The sequence below is a fragment of the Triturus cristatus genome, chromosome 1_1 (assembly GCF_964204655.1).
Source record: "Triturus cristatus chromosome 1_1, aTriCri1.1, whole genome shotgun sequence".
Classification (NCBI taxonomy): Eukaryota; Metazoa; Chordata; class Amphibia; order Caudata; family Salamandridae; genus Triturus; species Triturus cristatus.
In genome coordinates, this window is record NC_140579.1 from 1,258,009,827 (window position 1) to 1,258,033,400 (window position 23,574).

Sequence of the window (23,574 nt, forward strand, 5' to 3'; positions counted from 1 at the left end):
CGCAAATACCCGAGGGTGTCTCGGCGCTACGGACTGCAGACAGTAGAGGTTTAGTGTGGTGCTCATTGGTTGAAAAGCCAGGTTTTTATCATTTTCCTGAAGGCAGGTAACGTTGGACAAGTTTTAATGCAAAGGGGAAGGGAATTCCACAGTTTGGAAGTGGCAATGGTGAATATCTTGTCACCCCAGGATGCCTTGTAAGTGCGGGGAACCCTCAGCATGTTGGCGGTGGAGGAGCGTAGGGTTCGATTAGGCACATGGGTATAGAAGGCTATTTTTAGAAAGTCTGGTCCAGTGTTGTGGATGGCCTTGAAGGCAATGCAGAGGGCTTTAAACTTGATGCGGCTTGTTATTGGTAGCCAGTGCACACTCCGGACCACTGGGGAAATTGAGTTGCGTTTGGGGGTGCCTGTTATTAATCTGGCAGCGGCGTTTTGCACCATCTGTAATTTGTTGGTAATCTTTTGTTGGACATTGATGAGCAGCCCATTGCAGTAGTCAATTTTCGACATCACAAGCGTGCTGACCAGAGTTTTTCCTGCATTAGGGGGGAGGAACGGTAAAAGTTTTTTGATCATTTTGAGAGTGTAGAATGATGATGAGACGATGGCGTTTGTGTGGGCTGAGAAGGATAGTTTGTCATCAAATATGACCCCTAGGTTTCTAGCTTTGGATACAGGGAGGGGTGGAGGTCCCAAGGTGGTCGGCCACCAAGTGGGGGACCAAGCTGGATGTAGGTTGCCGAAGATCACGACCTCCGTTTTGTCGGAGTTTAACTTTAAACAATTGTTAGCCATCCAGGAGCTGATGGCAAGCATGCCAGTCTGAAAGTTGGCTGCAATTGCTTCTCCGTCGTTGTTAATTGTAAGTACGAGCTGTGTGTCGTCGGCGTAGGATGTCAACCTCATCCCGTGAGCTTTAATTACCTTGGCCAGGTCCGACACATAGATATTAAAAAGTGTCGGACTCAAGGATGACCCTTGTGGCACTCCACACGGGAGGGTAAATGGGGGAGAGTTGAATTCGCCGAAACTCACCAGCTGAGTGCGGTTGGATAAGAAGGAGGCCAATAGATCCTTTGCTTTAAGTTTGACGCCTATGCTTGAGACACGGTCGATCAGAGTAGTATGGTCGACCGTGTCAAAGGCCGCTGACAGATCCAGCAGTATCAAGACTGCTGATCCGCCTAGGTCTCGGGTGGCTCTGATTTCCTCAGCAGCTTTAATGAGGGCGGTTTCTGTCCCGTGGCCCTTTCTAAAGCCAAATTGTGTCTCATCCAAGAGACTGTTTTCTTCAATGTAATTAGTAAGTTGTGTGTTCATCATTTTTTCACAAATTTTTGCTGGGAAAGGAAGGTTTGTGATGGGTCGATAGTTTTTGGTGTCTAGTGGGTCCAGATGCTGTTTCTTTAGCAGGGGTTTGATGGTTGCCCTTTTCCAGGCAGTGGGGTAGATGCCTGTGTCAAACATGGCGTTGCAGATGTCTGTAAGGTTAGGGGCTAGTAGGTCAGGAATGAGTTTTAATACCGCGGGTGGACAAGGGTCAGTTGGAGACCCTGATTTTATAGTTAGGATGTAGTCTTTTATTTGTTCGGGTGAGACTTGATGAAAATGCGATAATGATGGAGAATTATCGTTATTTTCGGGAGGGGTTTGATGATCGGTTTTTGTTTGCGTGGTGAAGATGTCGTACATTTTGTTGACTTTGTCTTGAAAGGTGTTGGCCAAGGCGTTGCATAGGTCCTGGGTAGGGGCAGGTGGAGGGTTTGCTGTGGATCCTGATAGTTTGAGGACTACCTGAAAGAGGCTCTTGGTGGAGTCTTGGGCTGCTTCTATTTGATTGGTGTAGTATTTACTTTTCTCGGTGATTAGGAGCTGTTTATATTGGTGAATTGCCTCTTTATAGCGTGTTTTATCGGAGGTGTTATAATCTCTGCGCCAGTGTCTCTCGAGGTTCCTGCAGCGTTGTCTTTCTAATCTAAGGGTTTCGGAGAACCAAGGAGCCGAAGGGGAGGTTCTGTTTTTTGAGAGATTTTTATGGGGTACCAGTACTTTTAAGGCGTTGTTCAGCCAATCAGAGTATCTGGAGGAGGCTAATGAGGGATTGGCTGTGGGTTCATAGTTGGATGCTTACAATTGAGCATTTAGGAGCTGTTGATCTACTTGGCTCCAGGCTCTGAATTGTGTAGGCCTTCTAGGTATGAGGGAGGGGGAGGTTTTTTTTTACCAGGAGGTTGAATAACACTGCCCAGTGATCGGTCCAGGTCAGGGGTAGAGTTTTAATAATGGATATATTGGCGTTGTTAGTGAAAAGCCCATCCAACGTGTGGCCAGCTCTGTGTGTGGGGCTGGTGACCAATTGTTGGAGGGTGATGGCATCTAACTCAGTGAGTAGGGTTGCTGTATCCTTATCGTCAGGGTTTTCTAAATGGAAGTTAAAATCACCTAGGATGGTGAAGTCTGCTTCTCCTGCTACGGGTTCCAGCAAGCTGTTTAGGGAGGTGAGAAACCCTGATCGCGGGCCTGGGTGGCGGTATAGGAGGGTTCCTTTGAAGGTGTATGAATTATTAATTTTTATGGAAAAGTTTATAGCTTCGCAAGACATGCTGGGGAGGGTTTCTGTTCTTACCAGGTATTTATCTCGGTGTATTATAGCCGGACCACCCCCTTTTCTATTATTTCTGTCCCGTCTTACTACGCTAAAACCGTCCGGGGAAGCAGTGCAGAAGTCTGGGCCGGATGAGGGGTCTCCCCATGTTTCTGATATAAATAGAATGTCTAAGTTATGGCAGGTTATGAAATCTGCAAGTTCGTATTTGTGTTTGGGGAGTGAGCGTGCGTTTACCAGTGCGGCATGTATGTCCTCCTGTTCGGAGTGATTTTGTCGGATCTGAGTAATTCCTGAGATCTTGTAGCTGTCAATGGTGTTGAGTGTATAGAGGCATACGGGACAGCTGAAGGGCATGTTGGTTTCTAGCCTGCAGGAGTGGCGGTGAGGGCACGAGGCGGTGTTGGAAAGGTGGGCAATATTTACAAGCTGGGAGCTAGAGTAGAATAGGTGTTTCTTGGGTTTGACTGAGTTGTTTGGGACAGGGTTCCTGGCCCGGGGCACGGTCGTGGCGCGGACGGGCGCAGACGGGCTTGCCTTAGGCGCGCCTTCGGCGCACCAGCGGCGCGCCCGCTGCGCGCGTCCGCTGCGCGTCTGGGCGAGCATCCCTTTTTAAGCAGTCAATCTAAAAACAACTAGACTGCTGACCGCCGCAATGGAGTCTGTACTACTTCCGGTCTGCGTCGTGGTTCCCTCCACACAATCGGAAGAATCCGTGGTGGACCGGGGAAGACGCTTGGCGACCAAGTGATGCAGTAAGTGTAGTTTGGTGTTTTAAATCAGGTAAGAATGAGCAGGAAGCCCTTTTACCAGGCGTTTGTGATACAGTTTAAAAACAGTGACAATAAGTAGGAAGCCCTTTACCAGGCGCTTCGTGACACAGTTTTAAGATCGGTGAGATGAACAGGAAGCCCTTTGCCAGGCGCTTCGTGACAGATTTAAAATACAATTTTAAAATACAGGGAAACGAGCAAGGAAGCCCTTTACCAGGTGCTTCGTGAGCAGATGTCCACAGTGACTCGTACCTCTAATCGCGTCCTCATCGATTAATCCCCATCCTCCATCCCTCTGCACAATGCCCACCTCACGGCCGGGTGTCCTTTAGCAGCCCTCCCCTCGCGAACAGCCCCTAACACAAGCAGCAAAGGCCCTTTCACTCTCTCTTCCAATAACGTAGCCTCCCTCCTCACCCGCTGCGTGCTCTCCATCCTCTACACCCTGACTTGCACACTGCCCATTTCATGGCTCGCTGTCCTTTGGCAGTACTGTCCTCGCGAGGAGCATCGTCACTGCCTTCAGCCCCTAGCACAAGCAGCACAGGTCAGCAAAGTCCCTTTCACTCTCACAGCCCAACATCGCACTCACCTCATACCGAACCAACTCCACATCCTTTCACTGAATCCATCGCACTCCTCAAATGATCTTCCCTCCATACTTACATACTCTGTCCTTTCGCCCACAGGCCTTCACCCTCCCCATCCACTCTCCTTTCACTTGTCACCAAGAGCCCGTCGCTCTCCATTGCCTGTTCACCCAGAGCCCACGGCTCTCGGTTTCACCGGGCAGCTTCTCTCTCATTTCACTTTTCACACAAAAGCCAATCCCTCTCACCCTGTCCCCTTTCCTTTCACGCTGATTCCACTGCTCTGGCATCCTGAAATGTCACTGTCAACACACTGCTCTCATCCTTTCACGCTGTTCCCAGGGCCTTCCTCGTCTTGATATTTTCCCGCGAACACATCGCTCTCATCCATGCCATTTCTCACAGTGCCCATCGTTCAGCTCACTTTGTCGATTCTCCCAGCCAGTGGGGGATAATGTACTGCATTGCTAAACACTTAAAAGGTCCCAAAGGCAAGACCTAATGGCTACTCCAATGCTTGTTTTTAATGCACTTCGACCGCTGCTTGGGACACGGAGTGAAGCAAGCTCCACCTGCTCAGATCTGCTTCCAAGCAACAGGGCTGTGGAGTGAAGATCTCCGGACGAGCAACACTCTGAGAGCCTTAAAGCCGTCAGAGCTACGTAGCCCTAATATAACCATATAAGCGAGAGGAATGGAGCCAAAAGCAGAGCAGCAAAGCTCTTGGAGCCCAGTAGATTCCCAAAGCTGTCAGAGCTCCAGAGCTCCTGAGTTATACATTCAGCATGAGAAATTTGTAGTAAATGTCATTCCACCTGTTAAAATAACTACTGCGGAGTACAAACTACAAGCAATTCAGGAATGTGCTCAGTCCTGATGTTATCTAGAGGATTATGGGCGAGGCAATGCCTACACGTCATTAATATCTTATTCCATATCATTGGCACTTTCAACGAGATTAACTCAACTGAATCTGTCATTTGCATACAGCGAGCAAGAGGAGGAGGCATTTTAGTACTTAAATTACTTTATTCATCTGCTATTTCAGAGTTAACAGATTGATATCAACAATGCCATTACTAAACTGATATGTCTTGTATTAGGAACGGAGTCTAGTCATAGATGTGATGAAAAGATGCACCTGGTAGCATGTTACTCAAGAACGTTACATTCTACTAAGTGCAATTGCATCACTTATTGTGAATTACTGTTGCTCATGTAGCTATAAGAAAGGCCAATTTGAAGGTACAGAAGTCTTATTTAAAATCATCAAAGACCATCACAAACTGTAAAATATCTGAATCAGTGACAAGTAACATAGGTGAGGATCTTCTCACAATTTAATTCCACTACAGCACTTCAACAACGAAGATAAAATGGGCAATGCTGCGTGCAGTCAGGCTAAGTGCAGCTTGTCCATAGTGCTTTTTCTCTGGAAGTGTGGAGTGATATGAGTGACTGTTTGCAAGTTGCTAGGTATTCCAGGTTGTGTAAATGACATCATGCTTATGTATAGGATCTTGAATATTTTTATATGATGTTGCATAGAAGGTAAATGGGCACATGAAGACATAAGTGAGCAAATGAAGCAGTAAATGCATCATGAGTCCATTTATAAGCATTGATTCTGAGCACGGGCCTCTCAAGTTAATTTTCAAATATGATGAAAGTGCGTGTGCATATGAGACTGTCTGCACGTGTGTGAAGCTGGACCTGGCACTAAAAGGTGGTAACTGACCATAAGAGGCAGTGGATACTCATATAAGGCTACTCTTGGACATGTGAGCCTGTGCCTGGACATTTCAAGCTGATCCTGGAATATAAGGTCAACAACACATGGGCACATGAACATATGCAATTAAACCTAAGCATCTGAAAAGGATTCTGGCACAATGCCCTCTCATTTGAGTTTCACGCTAAGCAGGGACATGCTTTGGCCTGCTACGTGGCCTAAAACCCATTCTAGGGTTCTTTGATGCATCCACCCGCCAAATGACTGTTCAATCTGTAGTTCAGTTGTGCCTAGATTATTGTAATGGGCTCCTACTGGGCGTGAATAAAACTGTAATTAAAAGACTTCAGCGGGCACAGAATGCGACGGCACACATCCTTTTTGCCCTACCAAAGTACTGTCACACCTCTAATCTTCTCTGCCGTCTTCATTGGCTGTCAATTGAACAGAGAGTCCAGTTCAAAACGCTCTGTACCACACACAAGATCTTAAATAACCAGGGTCCACAAATTCTGCAGGGGCTGTGCACACCATATGTTCCATCGCGAGCTCTGCGCTCCGCTGACCTGCATTTGGCGTGTGTACTCCTCGCGTATGCAGGCATAGCGCAGGGGGGCGCTCTTTCAGACCATGGCCCCTGCCCTATGGAACTCCACTCCACTTGCTGCCCGGAGCACACAAGATCACTGGGCATTTAGGAAATTGATTAAAACCTGTTTTTTTCCCCACCATCTAGTCCTTTACCTCTGGCCACCTGTCTGCTAGCGCTGGGACGGCCCGTTGCTGGGGCAGCCATGCTCTATATAAATGTGCTTAACATAACATAACATAAACACCCATTCTTGGGACTGTGAGGTTCAATCTGGGTTCATGAATGTGCCGCTATCATATGATGGCCATTAATGCTATATGAAGTAGAACAGTATATGAGTTTGTACATGGGTATATCATGCTGAACCTAGCTTTATTAAGCTATGCCCAGCAAAGGTTTATGGTACATGGATTATACCTTGGTGTATAATAGTTGAACCTATGTCTATGTTACTAAAACCAAGGCAAACATGGTTGTATTTAGGCCTTTTGGGAAGAACTTGGCCCTATGAATCTGCTGATTGAGTATTAAAACGCCGTATTGCCTAATGATCTCCTACATGGGTATGTCGGGATTGAAACAAAGATGGCTTTTGGGAAGGTTGTTTAATCAGGAGCTCTCCTGTATCAGACAACTTTAATGTGATGTCCCCCTTAAAATCCAGCCGTGTTCAAAGAACAAACCCAGTACTATATAAATATATTCCTTGCATTTAAACTCATCCACCAGAGGGATTTTGAAGTCCTTGTAACTACTCAATTTGTCCCCCATTCCACTCAGCGGTCTCCTCAAGCTCCTACTTCATGGTGGCCAGACAAGAGAGGCGGTCTAGTCAGATTTGACCAAAGAAGCCGTATCATACAAGAAACCAGCTACACACTCCCTCATAGGTATTAACGGCTCTGCATTGTTGCATGTGGCCCAGCTCATGCCTAACACTAGTTACAGATCCACATAGCCAGATACTGGGTGCTGCGTCAGCCTACAAATGAAAGGAGGCACTGGAACACTTGTGCACCATTGCAGTTAACCACAGCAATCTGTGTTTGTGTCCTATTTGCCACAGTGCATGCCACTACACCCACTAGCCAGATTGCTTGGTGTTATGCGGTTTCCCCAACTCACCCATAAGGAATAAGAGCATCCTACTTTGGGGGAGTGATCCTGTCAGAAGTGAAAGAGGGTGGAAGGAAGCGATTGTGAGGGGCAGTAGTGAATGGCATTTTCTGTTATGAATAGCCTGGGTAGGTGGGGGGCTAGCAGCGCAAAGGGGCTGTGGTGGGAATAGTCTCATATTTGGGGTGTAGACTGCACACACAGCACCTGTAAGTCACATAGAGGTGGGGTCTGCATTGTGAAAAGGGCTTACACCAGTCCCTATGCCACTCATCTGTCTAGAGCAATATTAACATGCCTATAGGAGCCGTGGCAATGCACCTCCACTCACTACGATCCTTCACCCTAGGGTGCCTGAGGAAGAGTTTGATGTCCTACAGCAGATGTCTCTGGGGCTCAGAACTGCTAGCCACAAGTCAGCACAATTCCAAAGAAAAGAGGATGACTAGCAATCCTGTGCAATTGTGCTTGGCTTAACCTATACTCCAGAATGTTACCACGAAGGAGAATATAGCAAACACACTCAGACACTTTAAATTTGCCTATTTCAAAGTGGAATACTCCGCTAAAACAGTTTTGATTGATTTAAGTCTGAAAAAGAATGATTACGAGTAAAATAAAAAAATCAAGATCTGCAATAATGCAGCAACGTTTCCATTTTTATGTCGCAAAACTTCAGTTTTTGTGCCGCAAAATGTGCAAATATGTGCCGCAATATCCTGGGGGGTCGGGACAGTATCCTGTTCAGGGTATTTTCCCCCTGCAACAGACAGCGCTGTCCACTGGCTGTCACTGTAGGCCTCGCCTGCCTTCTATGCCTCCTCTTTCTCAGGGTTGTCTGCTGCTAGATTGGGCAAAGTATGTTTGGGCTGTCGCGATATAATGTATTAGTGTGTGACCATGTAATTTAGTGGCCCCACTGGCCTATTAAAGAGTGATGATTCTGATTGAATTGTTTTTAATTAGCCTCTTTCAGTATGACAAAGGCTCTCATAGGGTAAGTAAATGAGAATGTTAAGTTTAGGACGAGGCGGTACATTGGGGTTAAATAATTTACCGCCTCTTCCTCGTGGGATTTCTAATTACTGTACATGAGGTGCTCATTCCTGTTTGTTTTTACTCACAGACACTTCATTGTCTCCAGCTTTACTGTTGCTTACTCTGAAGGGGTTCACTTGATCCGCTTTTTCGTCCTTAGCGCAGTTTTGAATTCAAGGTGAAAACAAGCATTGGCATAGCCAATAGGTCTCGCCTTTGGGACCTTATAAGTGTTTAGCCATGCAACAGTTGCATAACTAAATACTTAGACGTGCGGCCGCGAAAGTGATCGCGGTCAAGCGCGGCACGCGTGCCCGCGCACATGCACTGTAGCTCTAGGCTGGCCTGGTAGCACTTTTGTGGAGCCCTCTCAATAAGTCTCGCCTGACCAGCGCATGCGCTGGGTCAGGCGAGACCTAAACATTGGGCACACCAGCCTTTGACTGTTACTTGGCAATATTTCCTGAATAGACTTACCCAAAGGGGTGCTACCTAGGATTTTTTAAAGATTTTTCCAGGGTTGAGGGGAGAGGTGACATTGAATTGCTCATACACACAAAAACACACACACACACACACACACACAAGCCCAGACACTCTTAACATGCAAACCTGTTATATTTAAGATCACATACAGTCTAACAGCGACACAGAAAACCGAAGGCATCAAGCATGTGATATCCACACATTGTATAACTAGCATTCACTATGATTCACAAAACTGTAAAACTGCACTCTGCCTTTTCAAGAGGGAGAAACATTGAAAGCGTGAAGCATTGGGTTGTACCACGTTGATACAATGGTGGAAGAAGTATCGAAACCCCTTCCAAATTCAAATCATTCTTATTGAACCACTTATAGCACATCCCAGGCCCCTCCAACCAATGTGATATGATCGCTAATCACCTGTGGGCAGTGGACCTGCATGCTTTCAGGCTTTTCTATGTCACAGTTGGAATATTTATTTTCAAACTTTGGTATGTTCAGCATTGTGACCAGAAGGCCTGTTTTTGGATACATGTTCCTTGATAAGGAAACAGCCTATAGGGCACACAATTATGCAACTGTATGTGTACATAGAAAATAGATTACCTGTAGAGGTATAGTTTTTTTTAACATAAAAAGCCTTAGCTAATCCCATACGTAAAATCGATCACTCTACATGAACACGTTTTTCAGTCTGCAAAGTTGCGCATTCTAAAGGTAGTACACAGACGATAACAATACTTTGATCCAAGCATTGCATTGACCCAAGCATTTAGCTTTTCTCAGTGCTGCTAATCTATAGCCTTAAAGTAAAAGACACACAGATGATGGACAGAATTCAGACGAATCAAACATTCACCCTCAGTCAATAGATCTGGGTTAAATCCATTGTTCTTTTGCTCACCATGTCACCCCAGTTTAGACCCAGACATATGCAAATCAGTCTTGACCCTGTGCCTCATGGGAACAGTCCAACCCGAACTGCCAATCCATGTCCTCCCTTTCAGCACTCCGTCCATCATCTGTGACTGGTGATGAGTGTCTGAAAAGTTTCAACACTCCGTCCATCATCTCCTTGTGTTGCTTTGTTCCCCTAAGTTGGCAGGGTATGCCCAGACGTGGGCCCCTTGCTCACTGTGCCACTGGATTCAAGCTAGCCTGGCTGCTGAGGGGTGTTACCCCGAAAACGTTCCCAGGATGCTTGTTTCCGGTACAGGGAAGACCTGAATTGGCAGTTCGGGCTGGACTGTTCCCATGAGGAACAGGGTCAAGACTGATTTGCATATGGCTGGGACTGAACTGGGGTGGCGAAGTGAGCTAAAGAACAATGATGGATTCAACCCAGATCTGTGACTGGTGGTGAGTGTCTGAAAACTTTCAGCGCTCAGTCCATCATCTCCTTGTGTTTAATCTACAGCCTTAGCCAAAGTTGCTTTTCTTTGAAGACCTAAATACCACATAATCAATATTTCATCCAAAAAACCTCTATTGGACCCACTTCTCCGTATTATTTTCAGTCTTATTCTGCCTCTCGCTTAAGAACAAAAGGGAAGATGTAATAAAATGTTGTGCAATACAGTGACCAAGTTGCTATGCCGCATTGCATCACAGGGCAAACATAGCGCAGAGCCAAAACAGCAAAGAATTGGTGCTGCCGCTGTCAGCACGTGTACTGATGCTCAGAGGCTGCCTTGTGACAAGCAAACACATTTGCACCATAGTGCAAAGCTGTCTGCATGATGTCGGACATAGGCTTTGTACTGAAAGGGTACCCTTCCACTACAAAATACTTTTTTTAGACATACTTTAAAACTTTTTCCACCTTGTTTGTGTGCTGTACAGTGCAGCACACCTGAAATGTTAGGACAATTAAAAACATTTCTCCTTGTTACACCTGCATCTATTTTATTTTTCACTTCTTTCTTTGAACCATGTGTGAATTATTTATAGTTGTGATTCTTTTTGGTTTCAAAATTGTTGAATATAGGATTTAAAGTGTAGAAAAAAATATAGTTAGCCAAAGGTAAAAATCTGGGGAAAGTAAATATCAATTGTAGAATCCCTCCCCCCTGTTTTCTACCCCCCTTTCCTATCCCTCTCCCTCTCTTCTCCCCTCCCAAAACATCCTTTACTCCAAACATGTTAGTATTTTATAATGCCCTAAAGAACTAGTCTTCTCCTGCCACCTAAAGGACATTCAATTTTCCCTCACTACCTACTCTTATCTCAACCCTGAGCAGGATTTTTCCAAGCCTACCTCCCATATTGGTATGTTTTGTCGTCCTGTCCTTCAAGGTATGTTACTGTGCATCCTGCTGGCCACGTGGTGCGGTTGGTGCTTTAGAAACTGCAAATAAAAATTAAATATATACAGAAAAGAGGCTTATCATAGAAAGAGGAGATCAGTAACACAGAACCTAATTCACTATGAGGCTAGTTCACATATGCAAACCCACCTGACTGGGATATCAGAGCCCACAACTGAATCCACACGCATTTACGCGCACTGTGAAATGTTTGCATATTGTAGCAGGTGCAAAAATGTTTAAAAATGTTCTACAGAGTGGTTGTCTTTTTGCTCAGTTTGAATATGCTCAAAAATGTTTGCACAAATCAAAATTTTCCTCAGATATTTCAACTGGCTTAGAGTTGAAAGCCAAGGTGTGGTTGGCTTACAGATACAGTGGATGTATAGCTGTGCAGGCCTCATTTCCACTCCCTCCACAGTGTTTGATACCGTAGGTAGCTTACAGTGACATTGTAAACCCCCTTACATCTAGACTGTTTAAGAAACCTGATGCTAGGGCTCATAGTTGTGAAGCTACTCGTTCTGGCTGATTACGACTTGTACATTTCAGAGAAATTGTCTTGTTAACATCCTATACAGGGAGCGAATCTGTGTACTTTTTATTTAGCTTCTTTGTAATCTGTCGTTTGCTTACATTTCTGCTAATTTTAATAAGCAGTATTACGATTACAAAATACAATCGTACTCTGGGGGCGCCCTCAGCAAAAGTGCTCGGTGGTGGACTGGGAGGGGGCTCTCTGTGCACTTTGCAGGAGGGTCCCGTCAAGTTTCGTTATGTCACTGCATAGATCCTAGAAGTATAAAATGATGAGTTGATCTTGAACGTGCAGTTGCGTTTTTTAAATGTGCAATGTCGGGTGGAAATTATAATTGAAATTGCCAGGTTTTGATGATGCATGGCGTTGTAATTGACTAGTTAATATTGTTGCACTCAGAATAAGTTTACTGAGTCATGTAGCAATGTAATTAATGCCTTAAAGTAGTTATGCAGCACTCTCAAATGAGATGCCAATTGCTTTCACATGGGTGCAGTTTTCGGTGTTCTGTTCATCTTGCTCCTGCTGCTCATTCTCTCTCCCAATTAGTGTCCCGCTGCAAACCATCTTTCCTCTCTTTTCCACAGAGTGAATGAAGGTTCAAACTGGAGTATTGAATTAGGAAGTGTGTATTGTGTATGCAGTTTCCAACTGCACCCCAAGTATCATATTCAAGGACTTCCTCTGAAAGTTCTGCTTAAAGTGTGCTAGTTCTATGAGCTATTGTTGAGAAAATATGTCTCATACCTGAAGAAATGGGTTATTGCTAAAGTTTTAAAATATCACTTTGCTGTTTCCGATTTGCTGATACCATGCTTAATTTGCAGAATCTATCAGTAAAATATTTGATTTGTGTATAAATACAGTTGGGCTGTAGTACTAAGGGCTTCATTCTACTTTTCTGGGGGCTCATTCTGTTAATTTGTACTGCTGCTGTTGGATTTCCTATTGAGACTGTCTATTTGCCTTAGACTTTCTTCTGGGGATGTTGTCAGTACTCTTTTATGAGTTCAGCTCATTAGGGTTTTGCCTAAACTGGTTTAATTAGGGCTAAATTTCATGATTCTGTATTTTCTGTAATTAATCCTTCATGGCATTTATCCTTTTTTTAATTTTTTTACCTGTACCGCATTTACTAAAAATTCAGTTATAAATGTATTTTTACCCTACTTTTTAACTAGAGCTCAATTATTAGTATTTCCTTATTTACTCTGCTAAAATGTGTGTGTTCCTATGAGGACTGTAGTTATAACTGCTAGATCAATCGAAGATTTTGGAGACAAAATAATTGGGAAAGAATTGTGCTGTTCAAAATATTGGGGATCAGATGATTATTTGTTTCGACTCCCACTAGTGTATGCAAACTAGTGACCTTCACAGCACATTTGATGTCTGCTGTGCCACCTAAGTCTATGCCAGCTGTACTTCTCCCCCCATGTTATACCTAGCATTTCCAGTAGCCACACATCATCCTTGTTTCTCTGTGAGGCCAATTCATAAGTGGCAATGTCATCCAAAGATTTGGGGGGCCCCGGGCAAGATGTATTTTAGTGGCTTCTTTCCGAAACAGCTTTGTATTTTATAATCCATTTTTCCAATTCAATACATTTTACACCATGATGCCAAACAGTATTGAATAGTACATTTAAGGATGAGATGGAGAAATAGACAGACAGATGTGAAGTAAAGAGAAAGTTCACTTTCTCAGGGGTCCCCTTTGAAGACCCTGGGAAATTGCCCTTTGCCCATGCCTTAAAAACACTCATAAGTGCAACTTTCGGCTAAGAAAACCGATCAGCAAATCACTGCTGCACATGGAGAGAATCAGCCGCAACTGACATTTGCTCATGCAGATCTGCATTACGAATTTGAGGCCCAAATTAGAGTTTGGCGGATGGGTTGCTTGTCATAAACACAACGAATAGCCATCTGCCATATTACAAGTGCTGTAGCATGCAATGCACTTGTAATAAGTGGCATGATGTAACTTGTCCTCCTAATTCTAAATCTGGCCCTAGGACATTTTGTAGGTCGAAGCCTCCCAGACAGCTAAGCGGTCTGGTTTGGTTAAAACATCTTGGGGACATTCAGGAAGCTTCCATGAGACTGCGTCAGACTGGTTGCTTACCATTGGCTTTGTGGTTTAATATCTTACATTTTCTGGTGTTCTATTTGCTGGCTTTATATGTTTTTAGGCTGTCCAGGTTCAGTTCATCCTTCCCAAGGAGTAAAGCCTTTTCACCCTACTTCTCCTTGTAGTCTTTCACAAGTGCTTCTTTCTGCAACCAAGTGCGTAAATAGTGTTCTTTCCTTATCATATTTGCTGAGTGTTCAGAGACAGAGGTCAAATGTCAGGCTCTGTCTTGGAGGAAGCTTTGTGTTTACTTTTCTTTCTCTGTCTTCAAAGTGAGAGGATTTATGTGACAATTTTATTGGATACTTGGGGTAGAGGAAAGGATCTTCTCAAGGACACAACAGTTAAATGAACGGTGCAAGCATTTCAGAATATATGAGAATTAGCAAAGCACAAATGAAGAACATTTTTTGTTAATCCAGAAGTTTGTTGGAAACAATTACTTTAATATGATCAAAACAGATCAATATACTAGGTGATGCCATTTCTACACATTACCGTTTGTGCACGTATAGTTTATTAGTAAAACTGTATGTCTGTGCAAATGTAATGGTCATTTCAATTGAAAATGTGTTGTCTGTTGTGGCAGTATTCTACCACACCATGTATACTCCACTCTACTCTGCAGTGGCATGGAGTAGTGCACTCTACTGTGCACTACTCCACTTTTCACCATGGACTGCACTCTCCTCTACTCTGTAATACTCATCTCTGCACCACTCCACTCTACGCCACTTCACTCCATGCCTCACTACTCTTCACCACTCTACTCTGTGCCAGTGCACCCTATGCCACTCTACTCTACATCACTCCAGTCTAGGCCACTCCACTCTACTCTGCACGACTCCACTCTATGCCACATTACAACACTGCACTCTATGCCACTGCACTCTATGCCAATACACTCTACGCCAATGCACTATGCCAGTGCACTCTGTGTACCACTCCACTCTATGCCTCTGCACTCTATGCCAATCCACTGTACGTCACTCTAATCAACTCTACACCACTGTACTATATGCCACTTCTCTCTGCACCACTTTGCACCATTACTCTATGCCACTCTGCTCTATACCACTGCACTCTACCCTGCACCACTCCACTCTACGCCACTTCCCTCTACTTTGCACCACTCTGCTCTGTCACTTCACTCTACTCTGAAACAATCTACTCTATGCCACTGCACTCTGTCATTGCACTCTACGTCAGTGCACTCTTCTCAACTGCACTCTTCACCAGTGCGCTCTACTCTGCACCACTGTAGCCTATGCCGCTGCTCTCTACACCACTCTGCTCTATGCCACTGCACTCTATTCCATTGCATTCTATGCCACTCTACACCACTGCACTCTACTCTGCAACACTGCACACTCCGCCACTGAACTCTACGCCACTCTACTCTGCTTTAATGCACTCTACGCCACTGCACTTTGCAGCACTCTACTCTATGCCACTCCACCCCACTATAATCTACTCTGCACCACTCTACACCACTGCACTCTATGCCACTCTACTGTACCGCACTCTACTCTGCACCACTGCACTCTACACCACTATATTCTGCAAAACTGCGCTCTATGCCACTCTACTCTGCACCATTGCACTTTACAACACTGCAATCTATTATGCAGCACTCTAATCTATGCAACTGCATTCTATGTCACTGCATTGTACTCTGCTGAATTATTTGATGCTACATTCTATGCCACTATACTCTGCAGCATTCTATGCCAATCCACTCTACTCCACTCCAGTCCACTGTACGCCACTCTATGCCACTGCACTCTAGTCTACTCTGCACCACTTTATCCTCTACACTCAATGACACTGCACTCTGGACCACTGTACTCAATGCCACTGCACTGTATGCCACTTTACACCACTCTACTCTACACCACTGCATTCTATGCAAATGTACTCTATGTCACTCTACACCACTGCAGTCTACATCAGTCTACTCTGAAACACTGCACTTTACGCTACTGAACTCTGCACCACTCTGCAGTACTCCACTCTGCACCAAAGCACTCTGTGGCACTGCACTCTATGGCACTGCACTCTATGGCACTGCACTCTACGTTGCACCACTCTACACCACTCTATGGCACAGTATTCTGCACCACTGCATTCTATGCCACTTTACTGTAGGCCACTCTACTCTACACCACTCCACTCTGCACCTCTGTACTTAACGCCACTGCACTCTACTATGTAACACTCTAATCTATGCCATTGCATTCTATGATGCCTCATTGTATGCCGCTGAATTCTATGCTGCTGCACTCTACGCCTCTATACTCTCCAGCACTCCACAGCAATGTACTCTACACCAGTCCACTCTACTCTATGCCTCTCCACTGTACGCGACTCCACTCTATGCAACACCAATACACAACACTCTATGCTACTCCACGACACTACTCCACCATACGACACTCCACACCACTCTCCTCTATGCCACTAATGTTTGGCCATGCTGAACAGCTGCCACGCTGTTGTGCCACGTGGCTGAAACATTGGCAAAGCTAAGAGCTCTTGCTTAGGCAAGACCTATTGGCTTTGCCACTGCTGGTCTAGTATAGTGGATTTTCTGAAGTCATAATTATAGTAATAATGGGGAAAATGTAGACGTTCCAAAGAGGAGGGGAGCATGGAAAGTATTGTAAACCTCAAACATTAAGTGTAAACCTGGAAATACACAAGAACAACAGGCGTAAATGCATTTTAAAGGGAACCCCTGTAATTTATGGAGAAAAATATTTTTCCTATCAAGAGAAATAACGAAGTTATAGACGTGCTTTGGCATATTTCCAAAGTGTGCATTTCCTGGGGAAAATCAACTGCTGATTTGATAGATGTCTATGGAAACTTATTTAAGTTTTTGTGAACCACCAAAATGTGTACAATTATTCAAATCATAAGTCTACCATACATTCATTTATTTACAATTTTGTTTTTTCTCTGTATGCCTCTAAATTTTCTACATGAATGTCAATACTGACCCACAACTTGTATGTCTAAGTGGCCGTTTTGTTCTAAAACGCATCTAATAAATCCTTGTGAAAAATGAGTCACAGTCCAGTTGAGAACTCTTTATTTCAGTTAAAAGGTACAAATGACGTCCATCAACTTTAATTATGATCAGCATAATTCGAAATGTTCATTGCAATCAATTATTTGAATTGTATATCTGTTGCCTGGAACCTGGAGACATTTTGAACGAGGAACAAAGGAAACTAAATGAAATTATCCAACATATGTGTGCCTACTCCCCACTGTGCCAAAGAAATATCATGTTGATGTACGAGAGGAAGCGGACTTTTCTGAGGGACAGATGATGTGACTTCTCTCTCTACACCTTTCTAATGACCTTGTGCCATAGGCATGGCTTTGAATGGTAAGAGGTGTTTTGCTATTGTAACAGTGTTTTGTCATCACTTCACAGGGCTCTATGTCCTGATCGGAGCTGGTGTCCTGATGATGCTGGTTGGATTTTTTGGGTGCTGTGGAGCAGTACGCGAGTCCCAGTGCTTGCTGGGATCTGTAAGTACAACTTTCTGCATCAACATGTATCTTACCATGTAAACATATGTTACTCATATGGTGTTTACTGCTGTATGGCTTAAAGCGATAGATTAGCGGCAAAAGCACTTACCTTGCAATGCCTGAGAATAATATTAAGGTCACTGGTGTCTTAGGAATGTGGCATTAGTTTTAGCAGTGTATCTCAAAGAAAACTCTTACATTTTTCCTAGATCTATCATAATGTACTCTGCAAAGGAAAATATTTGCATGTTCCCATAGCCAACAATCTGTGTTCATTATAAAAGTGGCTGCTCATCATATCATTCGTGTGATGTAGATGGGGCAATTTGAATACTGGTGTTTGTGCATAAATGTTTCATAAGTAATTTAGCACCGGATAAAAACAACATTTATAATACATGAGATTCTGCAATCCCTGTATAAACACCTGTCTCTAATTTATTTATAATCGGCAACTTGTGACGCACCAGAGACATCAGGACTCTACTGTAATAAGTTATTACAGTTGATTATTGACGTCACAAGGCCAGCTCTCAATGCCAGCAGCTGAGGTGAACGTCAGGTCAGGTTCACACAACATAATTCAAGCAGCTATTTAAAGCAACCAAAAATAAATGTTGCTCTTCTTTCTTCTGCTCCATTTTTCTAGCTTAAAGTGACTAGCAGAAAGAACATGATTATTCTTTGCATTCCTTAGATACTTATAGAACATATATAATCTTTCTGCATGTTTCTACACATTCTGACCTATTGCAGCTATTCATTTTTTTCAAAAACTGACTTCGGTTGAACTCTTTCTAATAACTTTTTGCAGCAAATATCTACAAGGTTTTTGATGTGTTTAATTTTGCACTAGAGGTTCTATTTTTATTCTTCGTGCTTGCAAACGTTCTAGCTCTTTCATATGAAAGAGATATGCACCACAGCTTTAAGTGGTTTGTGGGAAAGGTGATGGTGTGATGATGTATTATATGGGATAAAGTATCCCCTGCCATTTACGATAAGGATATTGCAAGTCATCTAGGAGTTTCATAACCTTATAAAAGGAACTTGGCCTTTCGTCTCAATCCTCTATATGGTTATGGAACTCCTCGTGACTTGCAGTATCCTTTTTATACATGGGAGGGGGTACTTTATCCCCTATATCATACCGTAAGAGGCAGAAGATATGATTGTGAATTGTATTCCTCCATGTGAAAAACATGCTTTTAGACTTCTCTGTTTAAGCAACTTATTCCAGTAAGTACCTGCTAGGAGAGAGAACGAGTGACCACCAAGATGGGTCTTCCGTATCAAAGTAATATTCGTTAGTGCTAGGGAAGATGGTGCAAGAAGTATTAAATGCAAGCATTTTCTGAAGGTAGATGGGCCCCTCTGAATAATCACCCAATGGGATAAACATGTAGAGTTGAGCATAATTATTTTTAATTTGGAAGCCAGTGCAGGGTAACCAGGTTGTTTGATACTACATATATTTTTCGTCCATGTTAGCAATTGTGGTCTCTGGTTGGCAGATGTATGCACCCTGTCCTAGCAGGAACTACAATGCTAATCAGGGTAAGTCAGATACACACCTAAAACTAACCTATGCTCACCCTCTGGTAGCTTGTCACAGAGTAGTCTGGCTTTACTTAACAGGCAATGTAGTCTTTGTGCAACACTTCAAACAGTAAAACAGTGAAAACACCATAAAAGGACTTCACACCCGGTTAGAAAAATAGAGCTTGATTTTATAAATAAAAGAAGACCAAAATGACAAAAATTCACTAAGTAGAAGTCAAGATACACATTTTTTGAGAATAAAAGCAAAAATTGGGCTTAGAAGCAACAAGTACCTAAAGACTTATATGGTCGTACTGGACCGGGGCAAAGCCAAGAGTTCAAGTCGACAACGATGGAGCACTGGCCAGATACAGGAGCCACGCAAGGCGCGCTGAAAAAAAGTACCTTGATCCGGGTCTAAAGAGCGAAATGCGGAGTGCAGCTGAGCGATGCGTCGGGGTCAATCCCACAGTCGAGGTGATGCGTCAATTTTCTCCACGCAACAATGATGATACGCCAGTTCCAAAGACAAAGCACAAGTTCTGAGATGCATTGGTTCCAAAGCCAATGCACATGGTTTCTCAACACAGTCAATGGAATGGGTCAATCGTCTCTCTGCAGTGGCTGCAAGGCGGTGGTTCCGGTGCGTCAGTACTGCTGGCGATGTGCTGGCTCCAAGTGTGATGCGCCGTTTCTGTTCCCACAACAGTGGCGATGCATTGATTCTGCTCACGCAGCAGAGGATGAATGGGTTCCACTGGAGCAAGCCCCTGGATCCACTTCCATTGGACCAGGCACAGGAGCAGGGGTAAGACTTTGCTATCCCTGAGTCTTAAAACAGGAGGCAAGCCAGCATGACCTTGGAGATCAGTCTGGGTTCAAATCAGTTAGTCAAGTTCTACCTCAGCAGAGCAGAGGGTAGCAGGCAGCAGGGCAGCAAGGCAGAAAAGCAGTTATTCCAGAGCAGCAGTCCAGTAGAGTGGCAGTCCTTGTAGCAGCACAGCAGTCCTTCCTTCTGGCAAAGTTCTTCACAGGTTCAGTAGTGTCTGATTTGGTGAGGTCAAAGTTCCAATACTTATAATTAGTTGTGCCTTTGAAGTGCAGGTGACTTCAGAGAGGGGCTTTGAAGTGCAGAGAGGTCCTCCCTCCCAGCTCTGGCTCCAGACGACCTACGGGGGTGGGAGGTATGCAGCCCTTTGTGTGGAGTCAGGACACTGCCTATTCTGGTGTAAGTGTCAGCTCCTTCTCCCATCCTTCCCAGGATGACACAGGATATGGATGGCTACTGGGTCACACCTAACCTTCCTTTGTATTTCAAAGTATGTGGATCATTTTCTTAAACCATTCATGAATGAGGTACGGTCATACCTTCAGGACACGACAGACTTCATTAATAAATTAGAATTGGTCAAATTTGAGACTAACAAAAACATCATGGTCACTTTGGACGTAACATCCCTATACACTCAAATCCCACAGGATGATGGCATTTCAGTGTTACAATGTTTTCTGGAGAAAAAAGAAAAACCTGTAAGGGTACCAACTGAGTTCATTATTGAGCACGCCTCATTTGCTCTCAAAAATAACTATTTTTCTTTTGGAGGAGACTATTTCTATCAGATCAAAGGAGTGGCTATGGGCTGTCCTTTCGCTCCAGAATTGGCAGTCATTTTTATGGCTATGTATGAGGAGAGGTTTGTCTGCAACAACAATCCGTTTCAACAGTTCATTGCTAATTGGATGCGTTTTATAGATGACATCTTTTTGGTGTGGACAGGTGATGTGGAACAATTACTGCAATTCCATGAACGGCTTAACAGAAGGACACCAGATATCCAATTCAGCCTGAATCACTCACACCATCGAAAGGCGTTTTTGGACGTTGAGGTCTATCCAGCGGATGGAGGTCTGGTAACAACACTGTTCAAAAAGCCAACCGATAGAAATAAGGCCCTTCACTTTGCCAGTAACCATCCTAGAAGCTTAAGAGAGAATTTGCCCTACGGGCAATTCTTAAGAATAAGACGTAATTGTTTTTATAAGGACGAATACACTCTACATGCCAACAACCTAGTGAATCGGCTCCTGGAGCGTGGCTACCCCAAAAAACTTGTTAAATCTGCAATGAAAAGAGCGTGGTGGACACCCAGAGATACCCTACTCAAAGAAAGACAAGCATTTGCAATGCAATAGGTCTCGCAACTGCGAGTTTTGGAGCTACTGGCATTGTAAATGCCAATGCCTTTAATAAAATTAAAAAGCATTGTTATTTACAATACCAAAAACAACACCTATTGCATTGCAATGCACAAGGGGCCATTTCGTATGCAAAAGTACACTGAATCGTCACATAAGTGATTAGTTATCTCAAAGATCATTCGTATATAGAGAGCAGTATGTTTTGTTTTTACTGCAACAGGACTTTAGAATATTATAGGCAGCACTCAAAATACAAGGCAGATTTGCTTTGCCAATGGTAGTTTCCATTTTTTAACCTGAGTGTCATTGGTGAACACAGTAAAATGGTGTAGTTAATAACATACCAGCGTGACCTTTGTTCTGTTTGACAAATGCAGTTCTCTGAATTCACTTATGTGGCTTGCTTGGGTGTAGCACCGTCATGTGCCCAGGGCTTGTGCAGAGCAGCCCTTGTGGTTAAAGCACCGACGGCTGAGAGGTTGTCTGTGTCCGGGGGTGGCGACAGCGTCAGAGGGTGCTGTGGGTCTGTGGTGAGGCGTGAAGGTCGGAGGCAGACACTGCAGCACTGAACCATGTGTCACGGTTGTGTGCACACATAGATGACATTACTCACTCTGACTCATAAGCGCTCCCCAAACAAAAACCAAGCCAACCACTCGAAGCCGTCTTCTGGCGAGCAATGAAAGGATTCGGGGACACATGCCAACATTTGCGCTCAGATAAGAGAAAGATTGAGAACAAACGGTGTGCATTGAATTTACAGATTAACTTGCATTGAAGTAGAAGAAATGTTAAGTATGAGGAAGACAAAGCAATGCTCAGTTTACAGAAATCTCGATCAGTGGCACACACATCAATGCAGGCCGCACCACTTTCAGAGAGGTCGAGAGATCACCACATGGCTACGAGGCCATAAACTTGCCTTTTATGGCCAAGCAATTGGAAAGGAGGCAGGGAGCAGGACGTGGTGGGTCACGCAGGGGACGTGGGGAGGGTTGGTGGTGTCAAAAGCATTGGTTAGTTCAAAACAGCAACTACAGAAAGGGTGGGGGGTTAGTAAAGACAGCTGCAGAAGCACTGGGCTATGTGTCCCTGTGTAATGAAAGTAGTGCTCATGCAAAGCACATCAGGCCCTTCGTGGCGAGGTTTTTTTTTGCAGATTAATATAGCGCAAACTCCACCCGAACGTATTGGAGCGCTTTATATGAGCACCAGTTATGTTACACAAGGACACATTCATTCGTTGTTAAGTATGGGGAGATTTAGAAATTTGCCCAGAATCACAGGAAGTTGAGCCAAGCTGACGTTGAGGCTCGAATCTGGTTCCCCAGCTCCAAAGTAGGCAGCTGTGGCCCTAAGGCCACAATCTCTCCCTAGTTAGTGCTACATGAATGCGCGATAAACGGAAATAAAGGGCACTGCGAAGCTGGATCCCTGTGCAGATTTCAGTACTTTGTAACTACCCTCCATGCTGTGGCTGCAGAGTGAGTCTTTGCACAGTGTGACCTTTGGCGCATGGCACCCAGCCAGTGAAGACCCGCCCTCCCTGTCACCCCCCGGTACATGTCACCTTAAGGCCCTGGAACCCTAATTATGATTGTATTGGAGGGAGGGCGAAGTACTTTGTAATTACCTTCCGTGCTCTGGCTGCAGAGTGAGTCCTTGCGCATAGTGTGACCTGCGGCGCATGGCACCAGCCAGTGAAGTCCCCGCCCTCCCTCCTTGTCACCCCCGGTACATGTCACCGGGAGCCCTAGATGCAGCCAATCGGGCAGTAACACCAGCCCTGGTTTGAACACTCCATGTTAAGAACGGTCCAGCGGCTCCAGTGCACCCAATGACCACCTGCCCCATCAAGCAGTAAGACATTCTGATGTCATGAGCTTGACCTGTTCTTGACCAAGTCTGCAATTGCCAGAATGCACTGGGGTAGCCAGTGTGACAGTTGGCATGAGGGGGATATAGATGAGAACAACAACAGATCTTGACACATGCTAACAGCGTGTTTCCTGGCAGCATATGATGCCACCATCAGTGATGTGGTTGGTGGTGTGACGTCCTTAGTGGTGCAGGTAATTTAATGAAGCAGAAAGTGGTGCTGAAATGTATGTGGGGCGAGGGAGAGGAATCGTGAATGAGATATTTATGCATTTTATATAGCACAAAAATTACCCAAAGGTATTAGAGTGCTTTAAAAAGAGAACAGGTTTTATTATAAGACATACAGTTTTACAAGATGCAACATGACGGGATAGAGGTTAGTGTCAATTGTTACAAAGGGACGGACTCACAATTGTTGGTGAATATACATGGTATGGGGTAGAAGCAAAATAAGAAGGAGTAGGGCAGGTGTGGTGCTGTAGAGCTCACCCAAA

At 44.4% G+C, this 23,574-nt stretch overlaps 1 protein-coding gene across 1 annotated transcript in view; it reads left to right on the top strand.

The window, feature by feature from the left end:
* TSPAN2 (tetraspanin 2) overlaps positions 1 to 23,574 on the top strand; it is an 878,201-nt gene that overhangs the window by 625,697 nt on the left and 228,930 nt on the right. Inside the window, 1 exon segment of the mRNA XM_085652149.1 lies at positions 17,358 to 17,455. Coding sequence (XP_085508275.1) covers positions 17,358 to 17,455 — 98 coding nt within the window.